Source organism: Mercenaria mercenaria, chromosome 5 (genome assembly GCF_021730395.1).
Source record: "Mercenaria mercenaria strain notata chromosome 5, MADL_Memer_1, whole genome shotgun sequence".
Classification (NCBI taxonomy): Eukaryota; Metazoa; Mollusca; class Bivalvia; order Venerida; family Veneridae; genus Mercenaria; species Mercenaria mercenaria.
The window spans coordinates 35,295,196-35,318,193 of NC_069365.1; the positions used below are offsets into that span (position 1 = coordinate 35,295,196).

General features: G+C 36.2%; 1 protein-coding gene across 1 annotated transcript; it reads left to right on the forward strand.

The window, feature by feature from the left end:
* Positions 1-2,514: 2,514 nt before the first annotated feature.
* LOC123556785 (uncharacterized) lies at positions 2,515-10,236 on the forward strand. The gene is made up of 3 exons (XM_045347760.2): positions 2,515-2,941; positions 5,589-5,708; positions 7,899-10,236. Exons 2-3 carry the CDS (start codon positions 5,683-5,685, stop codon positions 9,934-9,936), a joined length of 2,064 nt encoding a protein of 687 aa, XP_045203695.2. The 5' UTR covers positions 2,515-2,941; positions 5,589-5,682; the 3' UTR covers positions 9,937-10,236.
* The last annotated feature ends 12,762 nt before the right edge of the window (positions 10,237-22,998 follow it).

A 22,998-nucleotide genomic window follows, 5' to 3' on the forward strand; every position in this document is an offset into this window, starting at 1 on the left:
CAAACTCGAATTTATTATATTCTTCTAGTCGTTGGTTTACGCGTTGAAAGTGTCCAGATATTTGAGAAAATATTTTAACACATTACGTTTTGTATACAAATGTATTGTTTTTATTTTTAAAGGTGAATCTGCATTTTACACTCTAGTATGACATACAAGAAATACTGCATACACATGTATATTTTTGTTATTTATATATGGTGTACATTGATTAAACTGTGATTAATGGACGATACAGCAAATGCAAAGTCGAGATGAAAATGCTTTGCTCTTACAATAACTTTATATCATGTACATGTGTCAGTTTGCCCATCGTCAGTACAATTTTTGTTTGAGTAAAAGATAATTTTGAAATACAAATTTATCACAAAAAGATGCTGCACGGTCTTCGTTTATGAACGTTGATTACTAAGTTTCAATGTGTATAATATGTCGTTGCGTATATACAAAGCTAGCTTGGTGACCTTTTATTGATTTTGCATTTGTTGTATTGCCATTGCTTTGTTGGGTCTGACAATAGAACAATTTTAATAGATCTACTAAACGATCTTTAAGAAGCATTGAAAAAAGCCGTTCTTTCGTATCACATCATACCGAAATTAATCTTAAAAGCTGAAGAAATCTGCAAACAGGTATACATGAGGAAACGAATCTCAAACTCAATAATCCGCGAAACTGTTCTTAAAGGAACAGTAGGTGTATTCGTGAATCTGCTTGCCGTGATATCATTCTTGCTCTATTAGCATTTTTGGAAGACACATTTTTTGCAGAGAAACCTACCATTTTATTTCAAGTAAAGTGGTTCGCAGGCCTTCTTGGAACCGAAATAAACAGCGATGAAAGACACAGCAATGTAAAGGAAAGCAATCCTGCATTATTTTGTAAAACACGGGTTTTTCTTGCCGTATTACCCTCCAAGAATTTGCCGAATTTCAGGGTTGGAACGGACCTTTGCAAAAACTGCTTAGAATTTCAGAAAAACATTGACTTGTGTTTATAGCCCACTATTTTGGCTTGAGCCTCATAAAAGAATTATTCAAATCGGTGAAAAAATGAAATACTTACGGTGTTTTTAAGTTTTGAATCGACGGACTTGTTTATTAATTTTCTTGCCGTAATACCCGAAAATGACGTCACAAACCACGTGGTATGTACGAACTGTATAAAGAACGGAGAGAAACTATCGAGGTACCTTCTTTTTTCGTATTTTTACATAAACAAATATATTATCAGTGAAAATGAACAGAATAATATAATAACATCATCTATTCATACATAATATATTGATGAAAATCGGTATGTTATTTCTAACCTGAATATAAAATAAAAAGTTTCAGACTATAAAATTGAAATGAAAAGTGAAGAAAAAACATTTATTTGCGATGTGCAGGCTAGAACTTGAACAATTATAACGAAATAAATGCAAAATCTATGGTTTACTTATGATATTGCACAGTGAATGCACTGAATGCTTGTCCGCAAATCGAGTCCCGTGCTATTTTTAGACAGCAGACTTTATCATCCTTACATACGGGAGAGTGCTATTGTACATTTTTCAAGTCAGAACCTAGGTTCTCTGAAGAACTTGTGATCTTGAGTCATGGGCGTATGGGCGAGTTTAACTTTGGGGGGGGGGGGGGGGGGGCAAACCTTTTCGACCGACGGTTTGTGCGGTGGGGTGTGTGTGTGTGTGTGTGTGTGGGAGGGGGGTAAGCGGCAAGGTATCCTCGGTGCATTATTCGTGACAAAGCCTCAAAGCCTTGTACAGGGATTAATTGGGCCATAGGCCCCTCAAACCTTTATGTTTTAGCAATCATTGAGTAATTCTGATGATACACATACGACTAGGCACTGAACTGTCTTAATCAGTCATATTATGTATTGTTCTAGTTAAGTGTGCCATTTTTTTACATTCTTCTGTTGAAGCCCTGGACATACAATCAATTAGCACTGCATTTGTCTAATTGTGGTATAAAGTTGTGGAAATATCATTTCCCTTGAATGGACAATGAAAAACAAAAAAAAAAATACATAACGTTTACATGCGTAAACAGGCTTAATAGTTAGGCCTACATTGATTGATTGCGCTCAATGATATATTATTTTTATAAAATGTAAACAATTCTTGGCATGGCGCGTACAGATTTCAGTACTCACACTACGGAAAGAGACAAGTCAGAATACAAGGGAAGACCAAATGCAAATCAGAAATCAGGTTGAAAAGAATTATATGATGCTAAGTAAATGTTATATTAGACTGCAAGTTATATCTCTTTTCCACAATATTGGGGGAGTGTGGGGTGGGGGGGGGGGGGGGGGGGGCTAAGTAAATTAAATGTTATATTAGACTGCAAGTTATATCTCTTTTCCAAAATATTCGGGGGGCCAAATTATACTTTGCCCCCCCCCCCCCCCCTCCTAGATTTGCGGGGGCCTGGCCCCCGCTGCCCCCCCCCCCCCCACCTGCCGCCCCTGCTCCTACGCCTATGTGAGTGAGAACCTAGGTTCTCGTCGGCTGAGAACCTAGATTCTCATCTGAGAACATAGGTTCTTGGATTTATTGTGCAATTCGCGTACCATATAGGTTCCCGGCCGAGAACCTAAATTCTTGGATTAGGTTTATCTATTTGTGCAATTCGCGTGCCATATATGCTGGAAGAACACTCCAAGACTGTCTTTCAGCCTCAGCATATTTATAGGCCAGGTCATCGTTTAGAACATGCCTGTATAAGCAAATCATTCTACTCAGCCGAGTCTGGCTACGTCCCTGCATCAACAGCTTTTAACTAGATTTACTGTGTAAATGTATTTGATTTCCTTTTATACGACTGTTATCTCCCATTGTATCGGTTTGCCGAGCGAGTGTGTATTTCGGGAGCATAATAATTATGTTGGCATATGACGGGAAAACCCTGTGTATTGGAATATCCGCTGATACCATGTGAGTTTGTTTTAGTTGATATTTTTATTGATTCTGTCCACAATTTCTACTAATAAATGTCTTAAAGAATACAGTCTCACTTGATAATGTACTGTAAAATTAAGATCTGTAATTTAACGTTTAAAGCCTACAGGCATATTTCATACATTACATTGTATATGATCAGTTGTATTTTATATCAAAACGTGTATTTACATCCGGCGATAGTTACGCTGTACAGAGGCGGATCCAGGACTTTTATGGTGGGTGTGGAGGGGGTGGCGAAAGTGGAGGGGGTTCTAGGGGTATGGGGAATTCTTCTAAAATATCCAGAGCCCAACTGTTAAAGTCGGAAAATTTGAAATACTTAACTTCGTTTTTTATTAGCGTTAAATGCAATCAAGCACTGGAAGCAGACAATGTAGCATGTACTGTACATGTTGTAGGCAATTAGTTGTAGCAGTGTGTTTTTAACCTAATTTTACTACTCCTCACTTTTAACTGTTTTAAATATCACTTTCTCACTTTGAAATCTCAATGTCAATAGCCTACCTGATAAAATCTTTCACTTGCACTGACTGCGCGTGTCCGTCTGTATTACACAGGTGCTAGACACATAACCAAATATTTTACTTAGGCCTAATACATATATAGGTCTATTAAGTAAAATATTACATATCCAAAAGAGGAGTTACACAACATTAAATGGAAGATAGACAGCTTGGGTGTACGTTCTGCACAAGCAACATAACTCTATATCTTTTATTTCATTAAGAAAATCACCTTTGCAAGGTTCACGTGTTTCACAGAAACTAACCGACCAAATTCTATCAAACTTCATGAATGACTTTTAGCATCCTGAGGTGACCTCGCAGTACAAGTTGCAAAAGTCTAGCTTTTATTTTGTTAAAATTATATCGGCTCGGTAGTCTAATGATAGAGCATCCGCTTCGAGTGCTGGAGGTCGAGGGTTCGATCCTCGGTGGCGTCATGCCAAAGACGGGAAAAAGTATACCAAGTAGCTCCCGCCCTAAGCGCTCAGTAGTAAAAGGGAGGATAGCTTCCCTTTACTCATACCCTTACGACGATTGAGTCCGTCAGTAATGAGGTGCCGAGAGTGTTTAATGATATAAGATGTAGAACTTGCTTCACACTCGACCGAAAATGAATTAGTTAAACTAAATTTTTTGGTTGTGCAGAATTCTAAAAAAACTACTAGATCGAATGCTTTAAAACTTCCCATATGATATATTTTCGGCACCCTGACGTGACCTTACAAGACAAGCTCATGAACGAATGCTGTAATACAGTCATGACAGTATATGGTTTAGACTATTAGAAATATATGCTCGCCGGATTTTACTAGAGGTTAGGGGCACGCTGCCCTTTCTCGCTCCAGTGCCAACGTCTGCATCCAGATTCCATGTTTTATAGAAAATCGGTAATAATGACATAAATTACAATTAGCTTCAGATATAATACGAAAAATACTTTGGTAAACATGCATTTATACAATAGCAAAAAGGTAGGTCGATCGATCCTTATATGCTATTAAACATTAAAATCACCTGAAATTCAGATTTGAGCCCCCTAAAAAAATCCAAGATTATTTTGAAAGGATACTGTGTCACGTTACCATCGTGTATATATATTTAATTATATATGTACACTAGAAGGTGACAAGTGTGAATGACATTACGCAAAATATGTTAATCATTGTATCTATATATGCCGATAAGCTGTAATAATATGCTAATGAAAATACGCTACGTTAACTATGCCCATTTTTGGTATTTTATTATTTTTATGTTAATTTGACAGCTCTGAATTTGCATTTTTCGCTGTCGAGCATTTGACTCCTTTTCACACGCACTAAACATGCTAAAACGACAGTGAAATCTTCTTATAAAAAGGTCTATATTTTTGACATTAAAATATCACCACGGCAATGATATCAGTAGACTGGTCACAGTAATTCGAAACATAAATTCTTCCAGCTTTCCAATGATATATTTTTGTCATATCTTTCAAAAAGAGACATTTAGAGTAACAGTGTGCAAGATTCAGTACCTGTGCACATTCAGTAACTCGAGACCAATCCCCGCCTACTTTACTTTTGAATCCAAACTTTTTAATTTAACAGTTATCTCTTTTGAACGATTCTATTGAATTTCCAACACGATTCTTCAATACTGATATTAAACTTACAATTCTAGCGCCATCGTGCACAATCTGATCTCTGCTTTCGCTTTCTATGAATACATAGTTGCCAATACGGGCACATAACTTTCTGCTGTACTGCTCCTGTGAGTTGCCAATATGGGCACATAACTTTCTGCTGTATTGCTCCTGTGTGTCTACACTCATTTTAATTTCAGAAATGCTTTGCTTTGCTATATTTTCTTGCTTTAATAAGGCTATGTTTTCTTTTTATAGAGTTTGTTTGTTCTTCTAGCCTACCTTTTTATCTACCATTATATAACCGATTTTAGAAAAGTGGAAATTCTGTAAGCCACGTTGTCGGTCAGTACAGCAGGGGTTGACCGTTGAGTAAGTATAGTCAGTGGCATTCCGGGAACCCATGTGGACTGAGCCGGAGTCTTCGAAACATGTACACCGCTGTTAGCACATATTGAAGGTATTTAACAAAAACTTGTTTACTTTGCAGACACGGTCCACCTGGCTAAATGCGATAGTGGAAGCAATGGTCAAGTGCAGATTGCAGCGTAAATGTGATGACAAGATATGATAGATATGGATAGATGGATTATGCACACACAGTTAACCGGTAATTATTAATTTGATATGTATCATAAAGTTGGAATATGTGAAGATAACTTAGTCTTAAAATATAGTTTATCATGGTGAATCTTTCAGTCATAACGCTCAAATCCAAAAAAACTAATCATTTCTGAAATTCAGATACTATAGTAGATAACTTGCCTTTCGATCCTCGGGCGGGGCGTATGTTCTCCGTGACGATTTGATAAAAGACATTGTGTCTGAAATCATTCGTCCTCCACCTCTGATAATTCATGTGGGGAAGTTGGCAGTTACTTGCGGAGAACAGATTTGTACTGGTACAGAATCCAGGTTAACTGCCCGCCGTTACATGACTGAAATACTGTTGAAAAACGGCGTTAAACCCAAAACAAACAAACAAACAAACAAACAAACTTGACTTTAGCAAAGTTGTCGAGTACTAATGTGATTTAGAAGACTGGCAAATCCTTGCTAAGGGTGTTGAAGACGCACAGTGGATTGCTTGCTAAAGGTTGGGACCTGGGGAGAGACCAGCTAATACTGACTAATGGCTAGGCAAAAGATTCCTAAAAGCTTGTCTCGGATGGAGTGATGATACTAGCAAATAATTGTTAATGGTATGGGAGAGGATTCGTAAAAGTTTGTCTCGGGCTGGGGAGAGAACTGCATGGGAAAAGTTTGGTATGGTTGGGGAGATAATTCGTAAAGGTTCGTCGCGGGAAGGGGAAGAGAATAGTACATATCTGCTGCGGGCGATGGAGGCAATTAGTAAAGGTTCGTCTTGGGTGGGGAAAGAGGACTAGCAAATAATTTCTAAGTGGGGGATAATTCGTAAAGGTTCGCCTCGATAAGCAAAATGTTTCCGAAGGTGGGGATGTAGACAATTCGTAAATGTTCACCTCGGGTGGAGAGAGGACTAGCAAATGATTGCTAAGGGCGACGGAGGTATTGCGGTCATAATTTAGGTATAATTAGTCTACGAACACTTTGAAGCGATATGAATTTGTTTACGCTATGAATGTTATTTATGGAAAAATTACCTTTGAGGTATATGAAAAACGTTCAGTCCTTTTGAATGATTAAATGTTGCTGTCGTCTGACAGTTCTTGTCTTCAACTACATGTACTAAGGTACATAGATAGATGTAATATGTTGACCTGGTTCTGGCGAAGCTTGTGTTGAGTTTTTGTTTGACTCTTTCATAATTAATATGAAATATGGTGCAACTACTATGAAATTCATAGTGACTTTACGAAATCTGAAGTAGTAAAAAGCCCTAATTGGCGTAGTAGTTTGTGGAAAGCAGGTTTACTAGTTTCTTGTCACGACTGGCAAGTACAGTTTCCATCTAAATTACTACATTAACGTACAAGATATTTTTGGTGCTATACATCGCCGAAAGCCATTTGGAAATTATTGAACTCTTGATCAAATTTTCTCTCTTACAGTTCCACTTAACAATCTTGTTTTCAACATGATGGTACGTCTGTTTACGGGCTTGAATAAAAAAGGAAGTAGTTAGCTAGACAAAAAAGCAGGGAATACTGATATCTATTTCTTCTACATTGACTGTCATGTTGTTGCAGGAACCAGTTATTCTTGCAGACAAATGTTTAACTTATACAAAATAATCAAGCGCGAGCATTACATTCAAGACTGTTTAAGCAAATGCATTTTTATTCGTTATACAGTCGACATTGTATTAAGAGACCGCCCGAGGGACTGCTAAAAAGTGGTCTCTTAATGGAGTGGTCTCTTAATGAATTTCAGTCAGGTGAAGAGAAAAGATATTTTTAACTGTTAATATAACTGTATATATCATGAGCATACATATATGTATATAAATTTCACAAACTGAAAATTATAACTTGATTGTTCGTCAGTTCGACTGTTACAAACGTTAATTGCATCCAGGCAGGTGCAAAATGTACTCGCTAATTAAACAGGTGAAGAAATACCCGGCAGGAATTTGATACCAGGTTGCTTAATAGATACTTTTGTTAAATATTTTTCCTGTCGGGATTCCATTAAAGTGGTCGCTAGTCGTTTAATAAAAAGAGTCGTTTAATGGAATAAATTTATGTACTGAAAACGTTCGGGAGGGATTGTGACCGGTCGTTTAATACAAAAATCGCTTAATAGAGGTGATCTCAAGTACGATGTCGACTGTATTCATACTTTGCATAAGCGTTTATTATATCTCACTTGATTTCAGTTCGCGTCAAGGGGAGATGAACATCATGTCTGGGGTTAGACTGGCTCAGCTGTCACTTGGAAAATGCTGCAACGTAGTGTTTAGAATCTGGAGACGAGACAAAAGGGTGTTTGTAGTTTTAGCAGTCTTGGTAACATACCTTTTATATTACCTGTACGGTACTTTGACCATGCCGGTGAGATTTCTATTTGTTAACGAAAATATAAATAGACAGTGTATTATACCAGATCTTGATCCGTTTGACAAATCAATTATGCAGTATGTGTGGAGTCCAGACCCTATTCACTGCGACCCAGCTCCGGATTTAGTTTATGTGGATGAAAGTGGATTTGTGACTTATAATCAGTCGGCGTATAAATTTTATGGACACTCTAGTTATAAATGTAGTTACACACCTCTGCTTAGACCAAAGAATGATGATTATAGTGTACAGTTCGGTGAAGAAAAGGTTAGTGACATTCCTTTCCAAGTTCCCCATGATTTCTACCGGCTACGATGCTACACCTCTTCCGGTAATAAACTAGTTTACGATACATTACAAGAAAGTGTTTATGTTTCGAACGAGGTCAAGGACACAAAAGCAGACGAGAACGGGAAAAATTCAAAATACAGTGTTTTCATGTTTGGTATAGACTCGACTTCGAGATTATCTGCAATTCGCAAATTACCAAAGACGTACAAATACTTAATAGAAATTTTAGGTGCATACGTTTTCAAAGGCTACATGAAAGTAGGCGATAACACATTCCCCAATATAGTGCCAGTTTTAACAGGAAAACGGCCAGGGACTGTTGATCTTCCTAATCCGGGCGGCGGTCCATTTGACCTACAGCCATTTCCATTTATTTGGTATAACTTTTCCCGCGAACACTATGCAACCTTCTATGCCGAAGATTATCCAATTATAGCAACGTTCAACACTGAAGCTTCCGGCTTTAAAAGTCCACCAACGGACCACTACATGAGGCCTTGGATGTTGGGGCTTAGGAAGATAGGATTTGCATCAGAAGTTTTGAAATCGGTCTTACTACCTTTAGAGTATAAAAATGTGAACATGGGAAAGTCGTCGTCTTTGTGCTATGGCAACAAGCCTATTTTTACGCATTTGATTAATTATTACAAACGATTTGTTACTCAGTATAAAGAAAAGTTGAAGTTTTCGTTTTCATGGCTTGTTCAGATATGTCATGAATTTATAAATTACTTGGAACTTGGGGATAATGATTTTTTTGAGTTTTTCAAGTTTTTGAAAGAGAATGGTCATCTAGAAAATGCTTTTCTGATATTCTTCAGTGATCATGGATCACGTATAGACGATATTCGGAACACATTTGTTGGGAGAATAGAAGAAAGGATGCCACTGTTGTCTATAGTACCACCAGAAACGTTTGCAGCTAAACACCCGGAAGCGATCAAAAACCTTCGAGATAATACTGACAGACTTACTTCAAACTTCGATCTTCACGAACTGTTGAATGATATCGTAAACGCTGACTTTGAAGCATCAGTAGAATTCAAGTCAAATACTAAAAGAGGTATAAGTTTATTCCGTCCTATACCAGATACACGCTCATGCGCAGACGCCTCCATTCCTGAGCATTTCTGCGCATGTTACGGGTCGGAAAGCATTGCTGTAACGAATCCGGTGGTAGCTAAAGCTACGGAGTATGCTGTTTTATATTTAAACAATTTACTAAAGAAATATAAACATATTTGTGCAGAATTGTCTTTATATAAAATCCACGAAGCACGTTTAGTATCATTGGGACTGTCTGCAAAAGGCGAGGAAGAAAATCGGTGGACTATTTACAAGTTCTTTTCAAAGCCGGAAGCAGAGAAACATAAACGTTTCTTGGTTATTTTTGAAACATTGCCAGGTAACGCTATGTTTGAAGCCACTGTGGATTATCATGTAGAAACTGGTATGAAAATTACAGACGACATCAGCAGAACAAACAAGTATGGCAACACATCCAGCTGTGTTCCCGAGAAACCTCTTAGACGCTATTGCTACTGTAAATTTATGCTAAAACAGTGATCTTGTCGTCCCATGCAGTGTTTAATTGTTAAGCAACACTTTAAACAGTGCCGACTTTGTATTAGTTTATACACTATTTTTTTATGCACTGTTTAGCATTTAAACGCTTTGCATTAAAACCCGTATCAATTATGTACGATTATGAGAGACCGTATTTTCAACAATTTCATGGATAACTGCAGCTTCACAAAAGCTTAATTAGTTAATCAACTTCTTGATGGTTATATTGTATTCAAGTTTTGTATAGATGTTGACTATTTTCTTTAAACGATATCTGCAATAAACGATACAGCGGAAGTAGATGAAACTTGGATGATTCTCTGCATGCCAAATCCACTAGACTGCACAGGATCTGTTTGGCTTCTTAGAGGCTGCCAAAACTTAAAATAGAAAAATAGTTAAAATGACTTACCCATGAACCATCTGATGTATCTTGACCAAAGCTGGCCATGTACATTTCTGAAGCGTGTCCAGATGTTCCCTCTTACCTGCTGGAAAGGCTTATCAGAGCTAAAACCAGGCAGTTACAATCATCATTTTAACAACTTCTTAAACCTTGCATGTATCTTTACCAAACTTGATCTGGTGTTCGAATAGTTTCGCATAATTGCACTTACGGGGCTGCTAGAACTAAGATAAAGACACCTTTTAACTAGTTCTTATGAACTACTTGATGTTTGTTCAGAAGTATCTTTGTCTTAAGACGATTTTATGGTTTCTCTTGGCTCTATATTTAGGCAACCAGAGCTTAATATAGGTATCATAGGAGTATAGCACTCGATGATTGGCCACTTAGTTTTATGTGAAATTGTCTTGCATGGACGTTTCTTAAATTTGTATAAACAGTTCCGCTCGCTTGTTATGAAAGCTAGCTAGAGCTGGAAGTAAGAAAACCACAAGTTCTGATAATTTCCTTGATGAATGTTAAAATTCTTCCGCTTGCTGCCAGGACTATAACTAGAAATTGTTCTTGTGAACTGCTTTTTTATTTTCCTTTGATAAAAATGTGTAAAATTTAAATACAAAGGAAGTCTTCTGGTTGTATTTTTGTGTGCAGTTTGTTTTAGCTAACCTTCACCAGGGGTTCAGGCTGAACTATTGGTATAGGTCCGTCGTCCGTTGTCAACATCTTACTTCAATATCTTCTCTAAAACGTTACACCAAACTTGGTCTGTAGCATCCCGGCTAGGTCCCCTCTCAACTTAGTTCAAATAGGTCAAAAGGCCCTTTTTAGGGGCCGCTAGAGTTGAAAATAAGAAAACCTTTAAACGACTTCTTCTCATGAACTACTTCATGGATCTTAATCAAACTTGGTCTGTAGCATCATTATAATGTTCTTTGTCAAAGTTATTTTAACGGGGCCAGTTAGCCCTTGTAGAGGCCGCTAGAGGTAAAAATAGAAAAACATTCAAACGATTACTCATGAAACGCTTGATGGATCTTCATCAAACTGGTCTGTAGCGTCACTGTAACATTATCTCGCCAGTTTGTCCGAATGGTTACGCTTGTCCCCTTTCCGAGGCCACTAGAGCTAAAGATAGAAATACATATACCTTCATACAACTTATGAATCTTCATCAGATTTGATTTATAGTATCTCTGTAAGGTCCTCTCAGATTCCTACAAACGAGGGCACTTGGCCTTTTTATGTGCCCCTAGATGTAAAAATTATTATATTATATCAGATTTATATAGCGCTCTTTTCATGATAAACACGTTCAAACTTCAAAGCCGCGCTTTACATAAAGCAAACACAGCCACACAGAGCGTAAAATTCATCCTCTACTAGTACAGACACAGAGCGATCTGACCAGAGGGATAGAGTGTGATAAATCCTTTTTAGGTACAGGCCTGCTAAGGCCTTTATTCGAATAGACAGTCTGGTTCATTAACGTACGCGGTGTATAGCAACGATACACGCGAAGCCGTCTTTCCTGGGAAGAACCAGTACAGGCCTCTTAGTTAGGTGGGAGACACTCAAGAACATCTCAGAAATTTTTTCGAACCACGGACCTCTGGATTAACAGTCAAGGGTGTTACCACTAGACCACCGGCCCACCGAAAAAACCTAAACCTAAAAATAGAAAAACCTTTTAACGACTTCATCCCGTGAACTGCTTGATGGATCCTCATCAAACCTGTTCTGCATCAATATAACAACGTTTGTACGCAATATCAAGACATTTGTGTATAATATAAAGTTGTTTATACAGAACAAAACAACGTTTGTATCTAAAGTTTTTACATAATATAAAAAAGTATGTATATACTACTCCCGCACGATAATTCAAACGACAGCATGTTTATATTATTGTTTGATTGTTATGGTTGTCATGCATCGTTGAACTTAAAAAGGTTGTCAATGATAGAAGTTAAGGGCATGCTGTAAGTTATACAAAAAATATTTTCTGTATTGAAACGTTTTAATGAAGAAAAAATCATAATTATCAAACATGTTATCGTGCGGGATTTATACAATATAACAACACATGTACACAATATAAAGACACTTGTACACACTGTAAAAATGTTTATACACAGTGCACAATATACAGACATGTGTACATAATATTAAGATATTTATACACGAAATAACAACGATTGTCCACAATACGAGGGCATTTGTACATAATATGACAACTTTTTTACACAATATAACATTGCTTGTGCGCAATATAAATATAAATACATGATGGTAACACGGCGCAACAACACCGGAGGTAACATGGGGCAGTAAAGGCGTTCCATAGCAAAACATATATGTTCTTTTGTTTTAGTTAGGGGTTAGCTCCTACAGTCAGACTGTTAACACGCTATGAATATTGTTCCCTGTGAATTATTTTCTTTACCGTTCACAACCACTGACGGACGGACACTCACGCCAACAAGACCGGATTTATATAATTTCGCATTGTTATGGCGGGTTGAATACGTGCAAATTATGAAATATTATTGAAAGAGCAAAAACAGTATCGCTATTCAGTAACAACGTCTCTGGGTTAATTATAATCAAATTTTAATGTGTATATATAGTACGACTTGGTGACAAATGCGTTTATAGCGTGCTGGCGCATCCGTATTCATGTTGATTTGATTAGCCTTTAAATTGCAATAACATGTGCCTGGTTGTTGAATCATATACTTCGTTGTTAATTTTATAAATCTAACATTAAAATCGTTAAATGCTTTGATTAATTGTTGTAAATCGCTAACTCCCGCAGCCAGACATAAAAGAAATTCGGACACTAGATTTAAATTATCAAAATTTAAAAGTGGAAAACCACAGATCGTCCAGCCTGATGGAGGCGGAGGCATACAACAAAATATGGAGTGGAGTCATGGAGTGAGATTTTGGTGAGATTTTGGAGTCAAAATCATGTTTTATCCTTTCATATCAGACATATTCAGATTACATGATGAAGGTCATAAAGAAGGAAATTGGTGGAAGGAGAATGTTGTTCGAAAAAGCACAGCTAATGATGATGATGATTTTTGTAGCATTTTTTGATGATGATGTTATGAGAAGTGTGCTGATATTATCTTTGTCAACGTTTTTTTTATAATAGAATCTACTGATGATAAAAATGCAGCTGATGATGTTAATAGCACTGATGATGATAATGTTGTTATTTTTTTATTGGGAAATGGAGGGAAAAGAATGACATGTAGTTATGCCGCTTGAACATGGTGATTTCATTTTTTTTTTATTGCTACAGCTGATGATGATTATGATTTTGATGACAGGATGTTTTTGATGATGATGTTGATAGCGATGATGATATTTTCATTATAATGTTGTCAGTGAAATAAGAATGGCATGTATATGATAATGCTAATGAATTATATTGTTGTTATTGATGAAAATTATTGATGTTTGTGATGATGGAAGTGTAATTAAAACATTTGGTACTTCCATGAAATGTAATAACTGTAAATTAGGTTTTAATTTTTAAATCACCATCATCAGTAACATCAGCATCATAACATTTGGTCTTTTTACAAATATTGAACTGGAAAGCTCCTGATTGGAATTTTTAATTTTTCAAATTATTTTAATATCAGATTTGAATTTCTTAACCAAAAAACAGCATCATGCAAATTTGGAGGCATGAAAACTTTAACCTTGTTTATATTATACATCGAACACACTGGGCTTATCAGTGAAAGTCATAGCATTATTCCACTGCTTCATGCTTGGGTACTCCTTTATCACCGATCTAATTACCATGTCTTCTGATCAGAAAAATTCTTGAAAGATAACATACAATAATAAATAAAATTTGCTCTTGCTGTGGAAAAAGGACCATTAGAAGCCAAGGTTTTAAGGTCAATTGTTTTGACATTTCCCACAGGTTTCAGTTGTTACACCTGCAAATTGTTTCTTTAGTGTGTGCCATATAAAATCTATTCATTATGTAATCCTTTATGCTTTGAAACGTCGAAGTGTCACAGAAACTTGAATAACATCATTTTAATTAATGTCATCATCATTATCACCACCATCACTACCATTATCACAACCACAACAACAACCATCATCATCTACATTTTTATCACCACCACTACTATCATCATCATCACCACTGTCATCACAACTATGCAACAATCATCATCATTACAAACACTACCATCACCAGCAGCACCACCACCATCATCAAGATCATCATCACCACTATCATCATAAACATTATCATTTTCATCAACACTATCATGATCATCATCATCAAGAACAATAACACCACATAATCATCACTTTCATTACCAAAACAATCATCATTAACATCATCATCACTAACATCATCATCATAATTGTCATTATCATCGTTAGTTTTACTGATGTTTTTGCTGATAAACAAGATGAAAAACAGTTGTGGTCGGAAGATAACAGTTTGTTGATGTTATCGTTGTTGATGATGACTATAGGTGTTTGTATTGTTGTTAATGGTAATGGTGATGATTGAAATTAAGACAGTTCTTTTCTTTAAGAGTGTTGGATGATTTTGTCTGTCAAGGGTGATAAATTGGACTACCAGTCTCATGTTATATTAAGTTTGATTCTTCATACCAACAATCACCATTCTTATTATATTTTGAAACAGCAACAGCAACATACATTAATTATTACTGTATTTCGTCTTATGAAATTTCACCAATAATACCACTGCTTTTAATCTTAATAACTTTTCAAACTTTAAATGAAAAACCATATTCAATTTGACTCCAAAATCTCACTCCAAAATTAGTCTCCAAGGTCACTCCAAGATCTCACTCCATGGCTCCACTCCAAGACTCCACTCCATATTTTGTAGTATGCCGTTCATGGACGGTAGTGGGGGTGCAAGCTACCGTCCACGCCCTCTTGCCCCGAGTTGAGCAGAACTCAACATTTACACATGTTATAAGTACTAGGATATAATTTAGAGACATCCGCAGATGTATTCACGGCGGTGCACATGGAACCTTCAATGATGCACAAAGTGCAACTCCATGAAAGGTGGCGTATGGTCCCCAGATAATAGTTTTCACTTGCATTTAGCTTTTAACGGTTTTTAAATGTTTTGTTGAATTCATAAATAACAGGAAAAGTTCAACAACCACTATGAACATTTCTGAAAGTCTCAGAGAAATATAAACAAATGTTTTTGTTTTTTATTAAACTGAAACTGAAACTGATTAATTTGATTGAACGCCTATTTTTATACAATGATATATTCAATGGCGTTGTACATAATAATAATAATTATCATTATAGCACTATAAATAATGACAACAATAACAATAACAGCCTTATTGTAACAAACAGTCATGACCGCACCCCTCCCCTTGAGGTCATTTTACCCCTATTGCGGATACAAGTGCTTAGACGTAACGTCAAAAGTTGCAACCCATTAGTGTAACATAAAAACGACGTCAAAATCATGAAAAATCATTAGTTAACACATGATAAAAACGGGACGTCTAAATGCTATTATTTCATTTCAGGCATATTTTTGTTTTATGTTATATTATAAAAAACAATGCATACTTATATTAAAGTGTACATTTAAATGTAAAAACATTTTAACAGTACAATTAATACATTTTAAAACATCTGAATGTTAAAGAACATTTTTCTGTCTCGTAAGTTTTTGTGTTTCTTTATAACTGTGAGATTTCACCCACAATGTCAAGAATGGTTTCGTGTAAATAAACCGGTAACGAAATAGAGTGTTTGCAATAAATTTCTTTAATAACACACATTACTAAACTTGAAGTAGTGCGCATTTTTTTTTTCATTATCATCTTGTATGACAGAGATCCTGTTTTTGGATAGTAAAGACCGCGGTAATAATCTGAAATATACATATCAATTTTTCTGGTTCTCTTTGAAAATCCACTTTTTTAAACAAATGGCAGACCTATCTATCATTGTAGGGATATTCATTGGATTTTGCCGTTATTGAATTAATAGAAGACAGAATAAAACGTATCTTGACGTTAATTTCTTTTGACGTTAGTTTTTTAAAGTGTGACAATTTTAAGAACTCATTCATCCGTAAATAAAAATATCATCTTTGAAAGCATTTTCAAAATTAGACTTTCATTTTACAGAGAAAAGTAAGCGAAATTGATCAAACTTGTTAAAATACAAAAAAGAAAACAGTATTTTTTGTTATCGCAGTTTACAAAACATGGTTAATTTTTTATATGTTTAATAATTGAAAACGTGACAATTTTAAGAACTTGTATTCCTGTGACTACAAACAAAGAAAAGGCTAATTTTTAGCTTAGCGTTGCTTATACAGATACTGTGAAAACAGCGAAGTAAAATAATCTGAAAATAGTTAGATTTTATCAGATAATGATTTTTTCTCAGCATTTTATAGCTCAACATGTCTTAATTTTGTATTATTTTAAGTGAAAATTACATAACTCAACTGCCGCGGAAAACACATCCATCTTGTTTTTTAACGTATTCACAACCGTCAAAATTACTTCACAAACGTTATCACGTTCAGTGACAAAGCATGCAAAATTTCCCGCAATTTCAGTCACGTAAAAAAAGAATAATTTCCCTAAAAGTACTGTTAGTTTTAAAAAATTGTTACAAATTACATACAGTTTTTTGGCAATTGTTTCATGCAATTGGTGTTGTTTTTTCATATAACTTTGATTAAACAATAACTGTTTTAATACTTTACTACAGTCTAATTATTGCTGTATATTTTGATACTTTTTTCGAGAAAATAGGATGAATAGTCATTAAAAACTTTACATTTATTTATATCACTTCAAGGAATTTTAGCATGGGTCGCAACTTTTGACGTTACGTCATAAAGCATCACATGGTACGCCCAGACGAGCTGCATATAGAGGTTCAAACCCCCGGTTAATAAGAAATACTACACACTACACTACCCGTAGAGCCTTACCAACAAGTGCATTTAATTAAACAAACCTTGGAAATATAAATGTTGAAATGTAAAACCTTTTACAAAAATTTAAGAACTGGTACCTGCTGTTTTCGCATAATAAACAGTTATAAAATAAATTAAAACAATGCCGCGAAATCTCTGAAATACAGTGTCTTAAGATTTTTTTTTGAATGTGTCAAGTGATTTACTTTTGCGTAGTTCTAACGGCAGTTGATTCCAAAGTTTTGGACCAATAGTACAGAAACTTCTATCATTGAACGTTTTGCACTTGTTGTATGGAACAACATAACGACATTCAGAGTTTTCAGACGATCTCAAACCTTGTCTACTAGGAATATACTCTGTAAGCAATTCTGTTAAATACAGAGGTGATCTGCCAGACTGAGTGTGACAGCTATACATGAAAGAAAGTATCTTGAACTCAATTCTTGCTTTCGCCGGCAACCAATGTAAGTGATACAATGCTTGTTTAGACCTGTCAAATTTCCTCCTGTTAAGGACAAGTTTTGCGCACATGTTTTGAATACGTTGCATCTTACGCACCTCAGAGCTAGCTACACCATACAGTATGACATTGCAATAATCATATGCGAAATAACTAGAGTCAAAACTAAAATTTCAGTGGCCGCTTTTTGCTAAATATTTTCGGATGTTCTTAATTCGTAGGTAATTCAACATGACTGTACGACATTTGCGATTTACATGATCTTTAAAGTTCAGGGTTTCGTCAAGAAATGCACCGAGATATCTAATTGTGCTTTCACGTTTGACATCATCACCAGCAATGTTAATGGAATTTGTAAAACATTTGTTTACAAACATAATAAATTCAGTTTTGGAAGTTTGTTTCTATTAATCCAGTCATTGATTATAACTGCGCACCTTTCAAGGTCTCCGATGGCTTGTGATTCTACGGAAACAGATGTAGGACGAAAGCTTTTATTATCCCCCGCCGATGAAATCGGGTGGGGGGTATTGAAATGGCGTTGTCCGTCCGTCACGTCAGTGCGTCCGTCCGCAGCCATTTCTTAGTAACTAGCAGGTAGAATTTCATGAAACTTGAAATAAACATGAACCAACATACTGCGATGATGCCCGTCAAGTTTTTTTTTTTTTTTTTTTTTTTGATTGACCGATTTCCCTTAGAGTAATTGCCCTTGATTTAATGAAAAATGCCCAAAAATGTCCGTCCACAGCCATTTCTCAGTAATTAGCTGGTAGAATTTCATAAAACTTCAAATAAACATGAACCAACATACTGCGATGATGCCCGTCAAGTTTTTTTTTTTATTGGTCAATTTCCCTTGAGTTATTGCCCTTAATTTATTGAAAAAATCCACGTCTGCAGCCATTTCTCAGTAACAAGCTGGTAGAATTTTATCAAACTTGTAATAAATATGAACCAACATATTTCGATGATGCCTGCCATTCTTTTTTGTAATTGGTCAATTTATTTTAGAGTTCTTGCCCTATAACAAACCAACCAATTGGTAGAACTTCATTAAACTTCTTTCATTCTTTTCCATGAACATTTATGATAAACATGTGAAGTTGTGTACCCACACCTGGTCACCACCTTGCCTTGATTCCCCCCCCCCCCCCCGACACACACACACCCCGGAAAAAAATTTCATTCCTTTATATTATTTTTTTTCAAACCTTCCATGAATATTTATCAACATGCAAAGTTCCCCCACCACACTCCTCCACCCATTCATGCCCACCACCCCAACCATGCATCACCCCCCCCCCCCCCTCCCCCCATTTTTTATTTTTTAGCTCACCTGGGTGAGAGGGTGAACTTTTGTGATCGCCAGTCGTCTGTCGTCCGTCCACAATTTCTTGTTTTTTTGTACCCTCATCCGGTCACTCCCCCACCCTCCCCCACCCACCACCAACAACAACAAAAAAAGCATTCATTTTCTGTTAAATTGATTTTGTCTAATGAAATTGTTTGCTTTTTAGTAACATCCTTAACTTTTTGCCGGATATATTTTTTGCCATTCCTCACCACAAACACTTTCGGCGGGGGATACCAATTCATCGAATTTGCTTGTTTGCTATATGATAAACAGCAAAACTGTAGACTGATATGGAATTTGGAATGACATCAAAAAGAGTTCCAGCATAGGTGAGATACAGCTACGGACCAATGCAACTGCCCTGGGGCACACTGCATTCAAGATGGCGGTCTGATGAATAATCACTGTTGATATTAATCTTACAAGTACGAGCCCTTAAATAGGAGTCTACCCATTGAAGAGCTGTATCACAGATGCCATATTGTGCTTTTAGGACATCTAGAAGAATGTCGTGGTCGACAGTGTCAAAGGCCGCACTTAAGTCAATCGCAGTAAGGGACGTGACTTCCTTTTTCTCCATACCACTTAGAAGATCATTGACCAACCGATATTCACTTAGGGATTGACGTATTCTTGAGATTTTTGCCATGAAAAAGTCAGCAAATTTTTCGGCCAGTGAATTATTAGACTCTCCTTGAGGCAGTGGGTTTTCAGATTTGGTACCAGTTAGTTCAGATACCAATCCATACAGAGTCTTGGAATCACCTTTCGCGTTCTTATCTTTTCACTGAGTGTGTTTCTCTTTTGACGTTTGATTTCAAAATTGTATTCGTTTCTTAGTTGTTTATACGACTCAAACTGATCTGACCATAACAACATGTATTACCATAATCACTTGTATAACAAATATTGATATTTTATTAATATTGTTCACTGTAATATGCAGCAGCAGAGACGCTCGGGCTTCCTCAAACTACAACACGCACGTGCGTAAATCGAAAATAAAATGTTGAAATGCTTTAAATGTAGTTTTGCGAGTGTTAGGGTCCGTCTCAAAAGCTATTCTCATCAGCTTAATAAAATTGGTTTAAATCCGCTTACAACAGAGATTATGGATCCTTAGAGGAGTACATCATCCCACAGTTTTGATCGTCTTCCTTCTGTACATCATGGTTTAATTGCAAAAACGGATTTCAGAATGTATATCTTACAGTCCTCGACACATGAAAATTTACCAAAGTGACGACTTTAAAGAGGTTTGACCGTGTTTCGTCGGCAAATAATGTATCAGTTTCTAAAACTGAGTTTACAGTGTATCTCATATCGTCCCCGACGATCACCTAAGAGGTTCAGAGCTTGACGTTCGCGGTTAAGCCTGCTTTGGTCGTATGCCTACGACATAGTGAAAATCCGTCAGCAATTCATTATGTTCTTCCATTATTATATATTGAACAACCATCCTAGATATATCTACATGACTCAGTGTACCCTAAAGCTCTCCTGATTGTTGTGTAATACAGCAGTAGGCTAGGATTCGAGTCAATGGCACATAAAAATTGAGCAAAATTACGATATTAGTCAGACTTGACCGGATTTGTTGCCGACATATAATGCATGAGTTTCTATGACTGTTTACATAGTGTTTCTCAAACTGTCCCTAAGAATGAAATTCTGGCTTCAGACAACAGAATCACTGCATCAGTAGTATCTGAGCATCAAAACATGTTTAAATTTTTGAAAGTGGGCTCTCTTTAGACGTATATTAAAAATTTGTACATGGTAAAACGGATTCCAGCCCATTTCATGACACGTGGAAAATGGCTCTAGCACACCGATTCGTAACTGAGCACTGAAAATAGGTTCAACTTTCATGCATCTCATACCGTCCTCGTTGGTCACCTGTATGGACCAAATCTCGACTCGAGTCGCTTTTTAATAATAACGATATCATCTCCTCTCACGTATTTCTTTGTACTTTGTATCGCATAAGATTTATTTAATAAATTTTATGTTATGTTATTATTTGTACAAATTTTTAACACGTTTGTGTACTGTTCAACACTGATTTTTAGAGTGTCTATACCTAAAGCAATGCTTTGGAAACATGGTCTAGTACGACTTTAACTGAAAAAAAATGTCCATTTAATTACTAGTACTGCTGACATCACCTACTGGATCATTCAGCAATAACAGTAAAGAACCATCGAAGGACATGTTCTTAGGAATTAACGTAACTTTACCGAACTTGGACTTTAATTGGGCGAGTAATATGAGCCGCGCCATGAGAAAACCAACATAGTGGCTTTGCGACCAGCATGGATCCAGACCAGCCTGCGCATACGCGCAGTTTGGTCAGGATCAATGCTGTTCGCTTTCAAAGCCTATAGCAATTAGAGAAACCGTTAGCGAACAGCATGGATCCTGACCAGACTGCGCGGATGCGCAGGCTGGTCTGGATCCATGCTGGTCGCAAAGCCACTATGTTGGTTTTCCCATGGCACGGCTCAATTATAATGTTGTTGTTTCTTTTCAACATTAGAAAAAACATTCTAAGCATCAGCTTTATGCGATCGTAAAAATTTGAGTGAAGTCGATTCCAATTCACATAATCAGATATGTCTTGACAGACATCTTTGAGGAAACTTCGAGGGTTTTGTAATAAAAATGGGACTTTACAGTATACCTCAGTTAGTTCTTTATTCCGAAAGAAGTGATATTGAAACACTGTACTTGTCAAACTATTGTCAATAGAGTTAGATGATTATTTTCAAAATTTTGAAAACAAATTTACAAGTAAAGCGCTTGACAGAATAAATAAATCTGCAATACAAAGCTGAATGACGAGATATTTATAGTAAGAATGAAAATTCCTATTATAGATCTTATTTCCTTGTAAGCTTATTGTATTTTTCCTGGAATATCATGTTTACCATTTCTGATTACAAAGGCAGCAGATTGTAAAATGATCCGGCATTACTTGCTTCCAGTAAATTGTCTGTCGCTGGAGGACTGCTATAATCATAAACATGATGGTACTATATATCTCTGGTTTTAGTTAGACTGATTTTTTTTCTTTGATTCCTGATTAGATATTTGAGGAAATAATCCACTAAATGAACACATGACCTCATCTATTTTCAAGTGACTATTCAGTATTTATGGTCATTTAGTATTGAAGTTCTAGAAAATTCTGCTGTCAATATTTCAATCTCGAACTCACCTGACATAAAAAGATGTTTTTTGAACATTTTTTAAAAACGAACAATATATAAAAACAAATAATTTTGTGAAAAAAACGCAGATTCCTTTGATATTTTCTAGGTAATGAATGCCATGGAGAAGGGAAAACGGCTTGTCCGGACCTCGTGCATCTGTGATCGAAGAAGTGTGACGACGCCAACATTAATTCGCACCTATTAATGCCAACCAAATGAAAACCCTACATTTGTGTGCAGCGAAGAATCAGTCGGTTTTCAAGCATTACATCATAACTTTAATGAGATAGGAAGACAGTGTTTTTGGAGCTAACTGTCGTAAAATGTCAAACGTGTTATACCATTTTTGACACTTGAGCTATTGCATGCGATGTGATATTCACCAGAAGAAGGCAATATTGACAGAGGCGATAGCCGAGGTCAACATTACTCTCTTCTGATGAATATCACATAATATCCGGTCGCTCAAAGAGTCAATATATAGAGAAAGTTGGTTACTTATTCCTTATTCCTTATTCCTTTTTCGAATAAGGAATAAGTAACTAGGTACTTTTTGTTACTTATTCCTTATTCAAATGCGAATAAGAACAGACACATGAACACCAGATAAAGTCTAATCTCCTACAAAAA

Coding starts and splice junctions, on each gene's coding strand:
- LOC123556785 (XM_045347760.2), top strand. CDS start 5,683: ATGGATTATGCACACACAGTTAACCG. Junction 5,709..7,898: donor TATGCACACACAGTTAACCG/GTAATTATTAAT, acceptor ACTTGATTTCAG/TTCGCGTCAAGGGGAGATGA.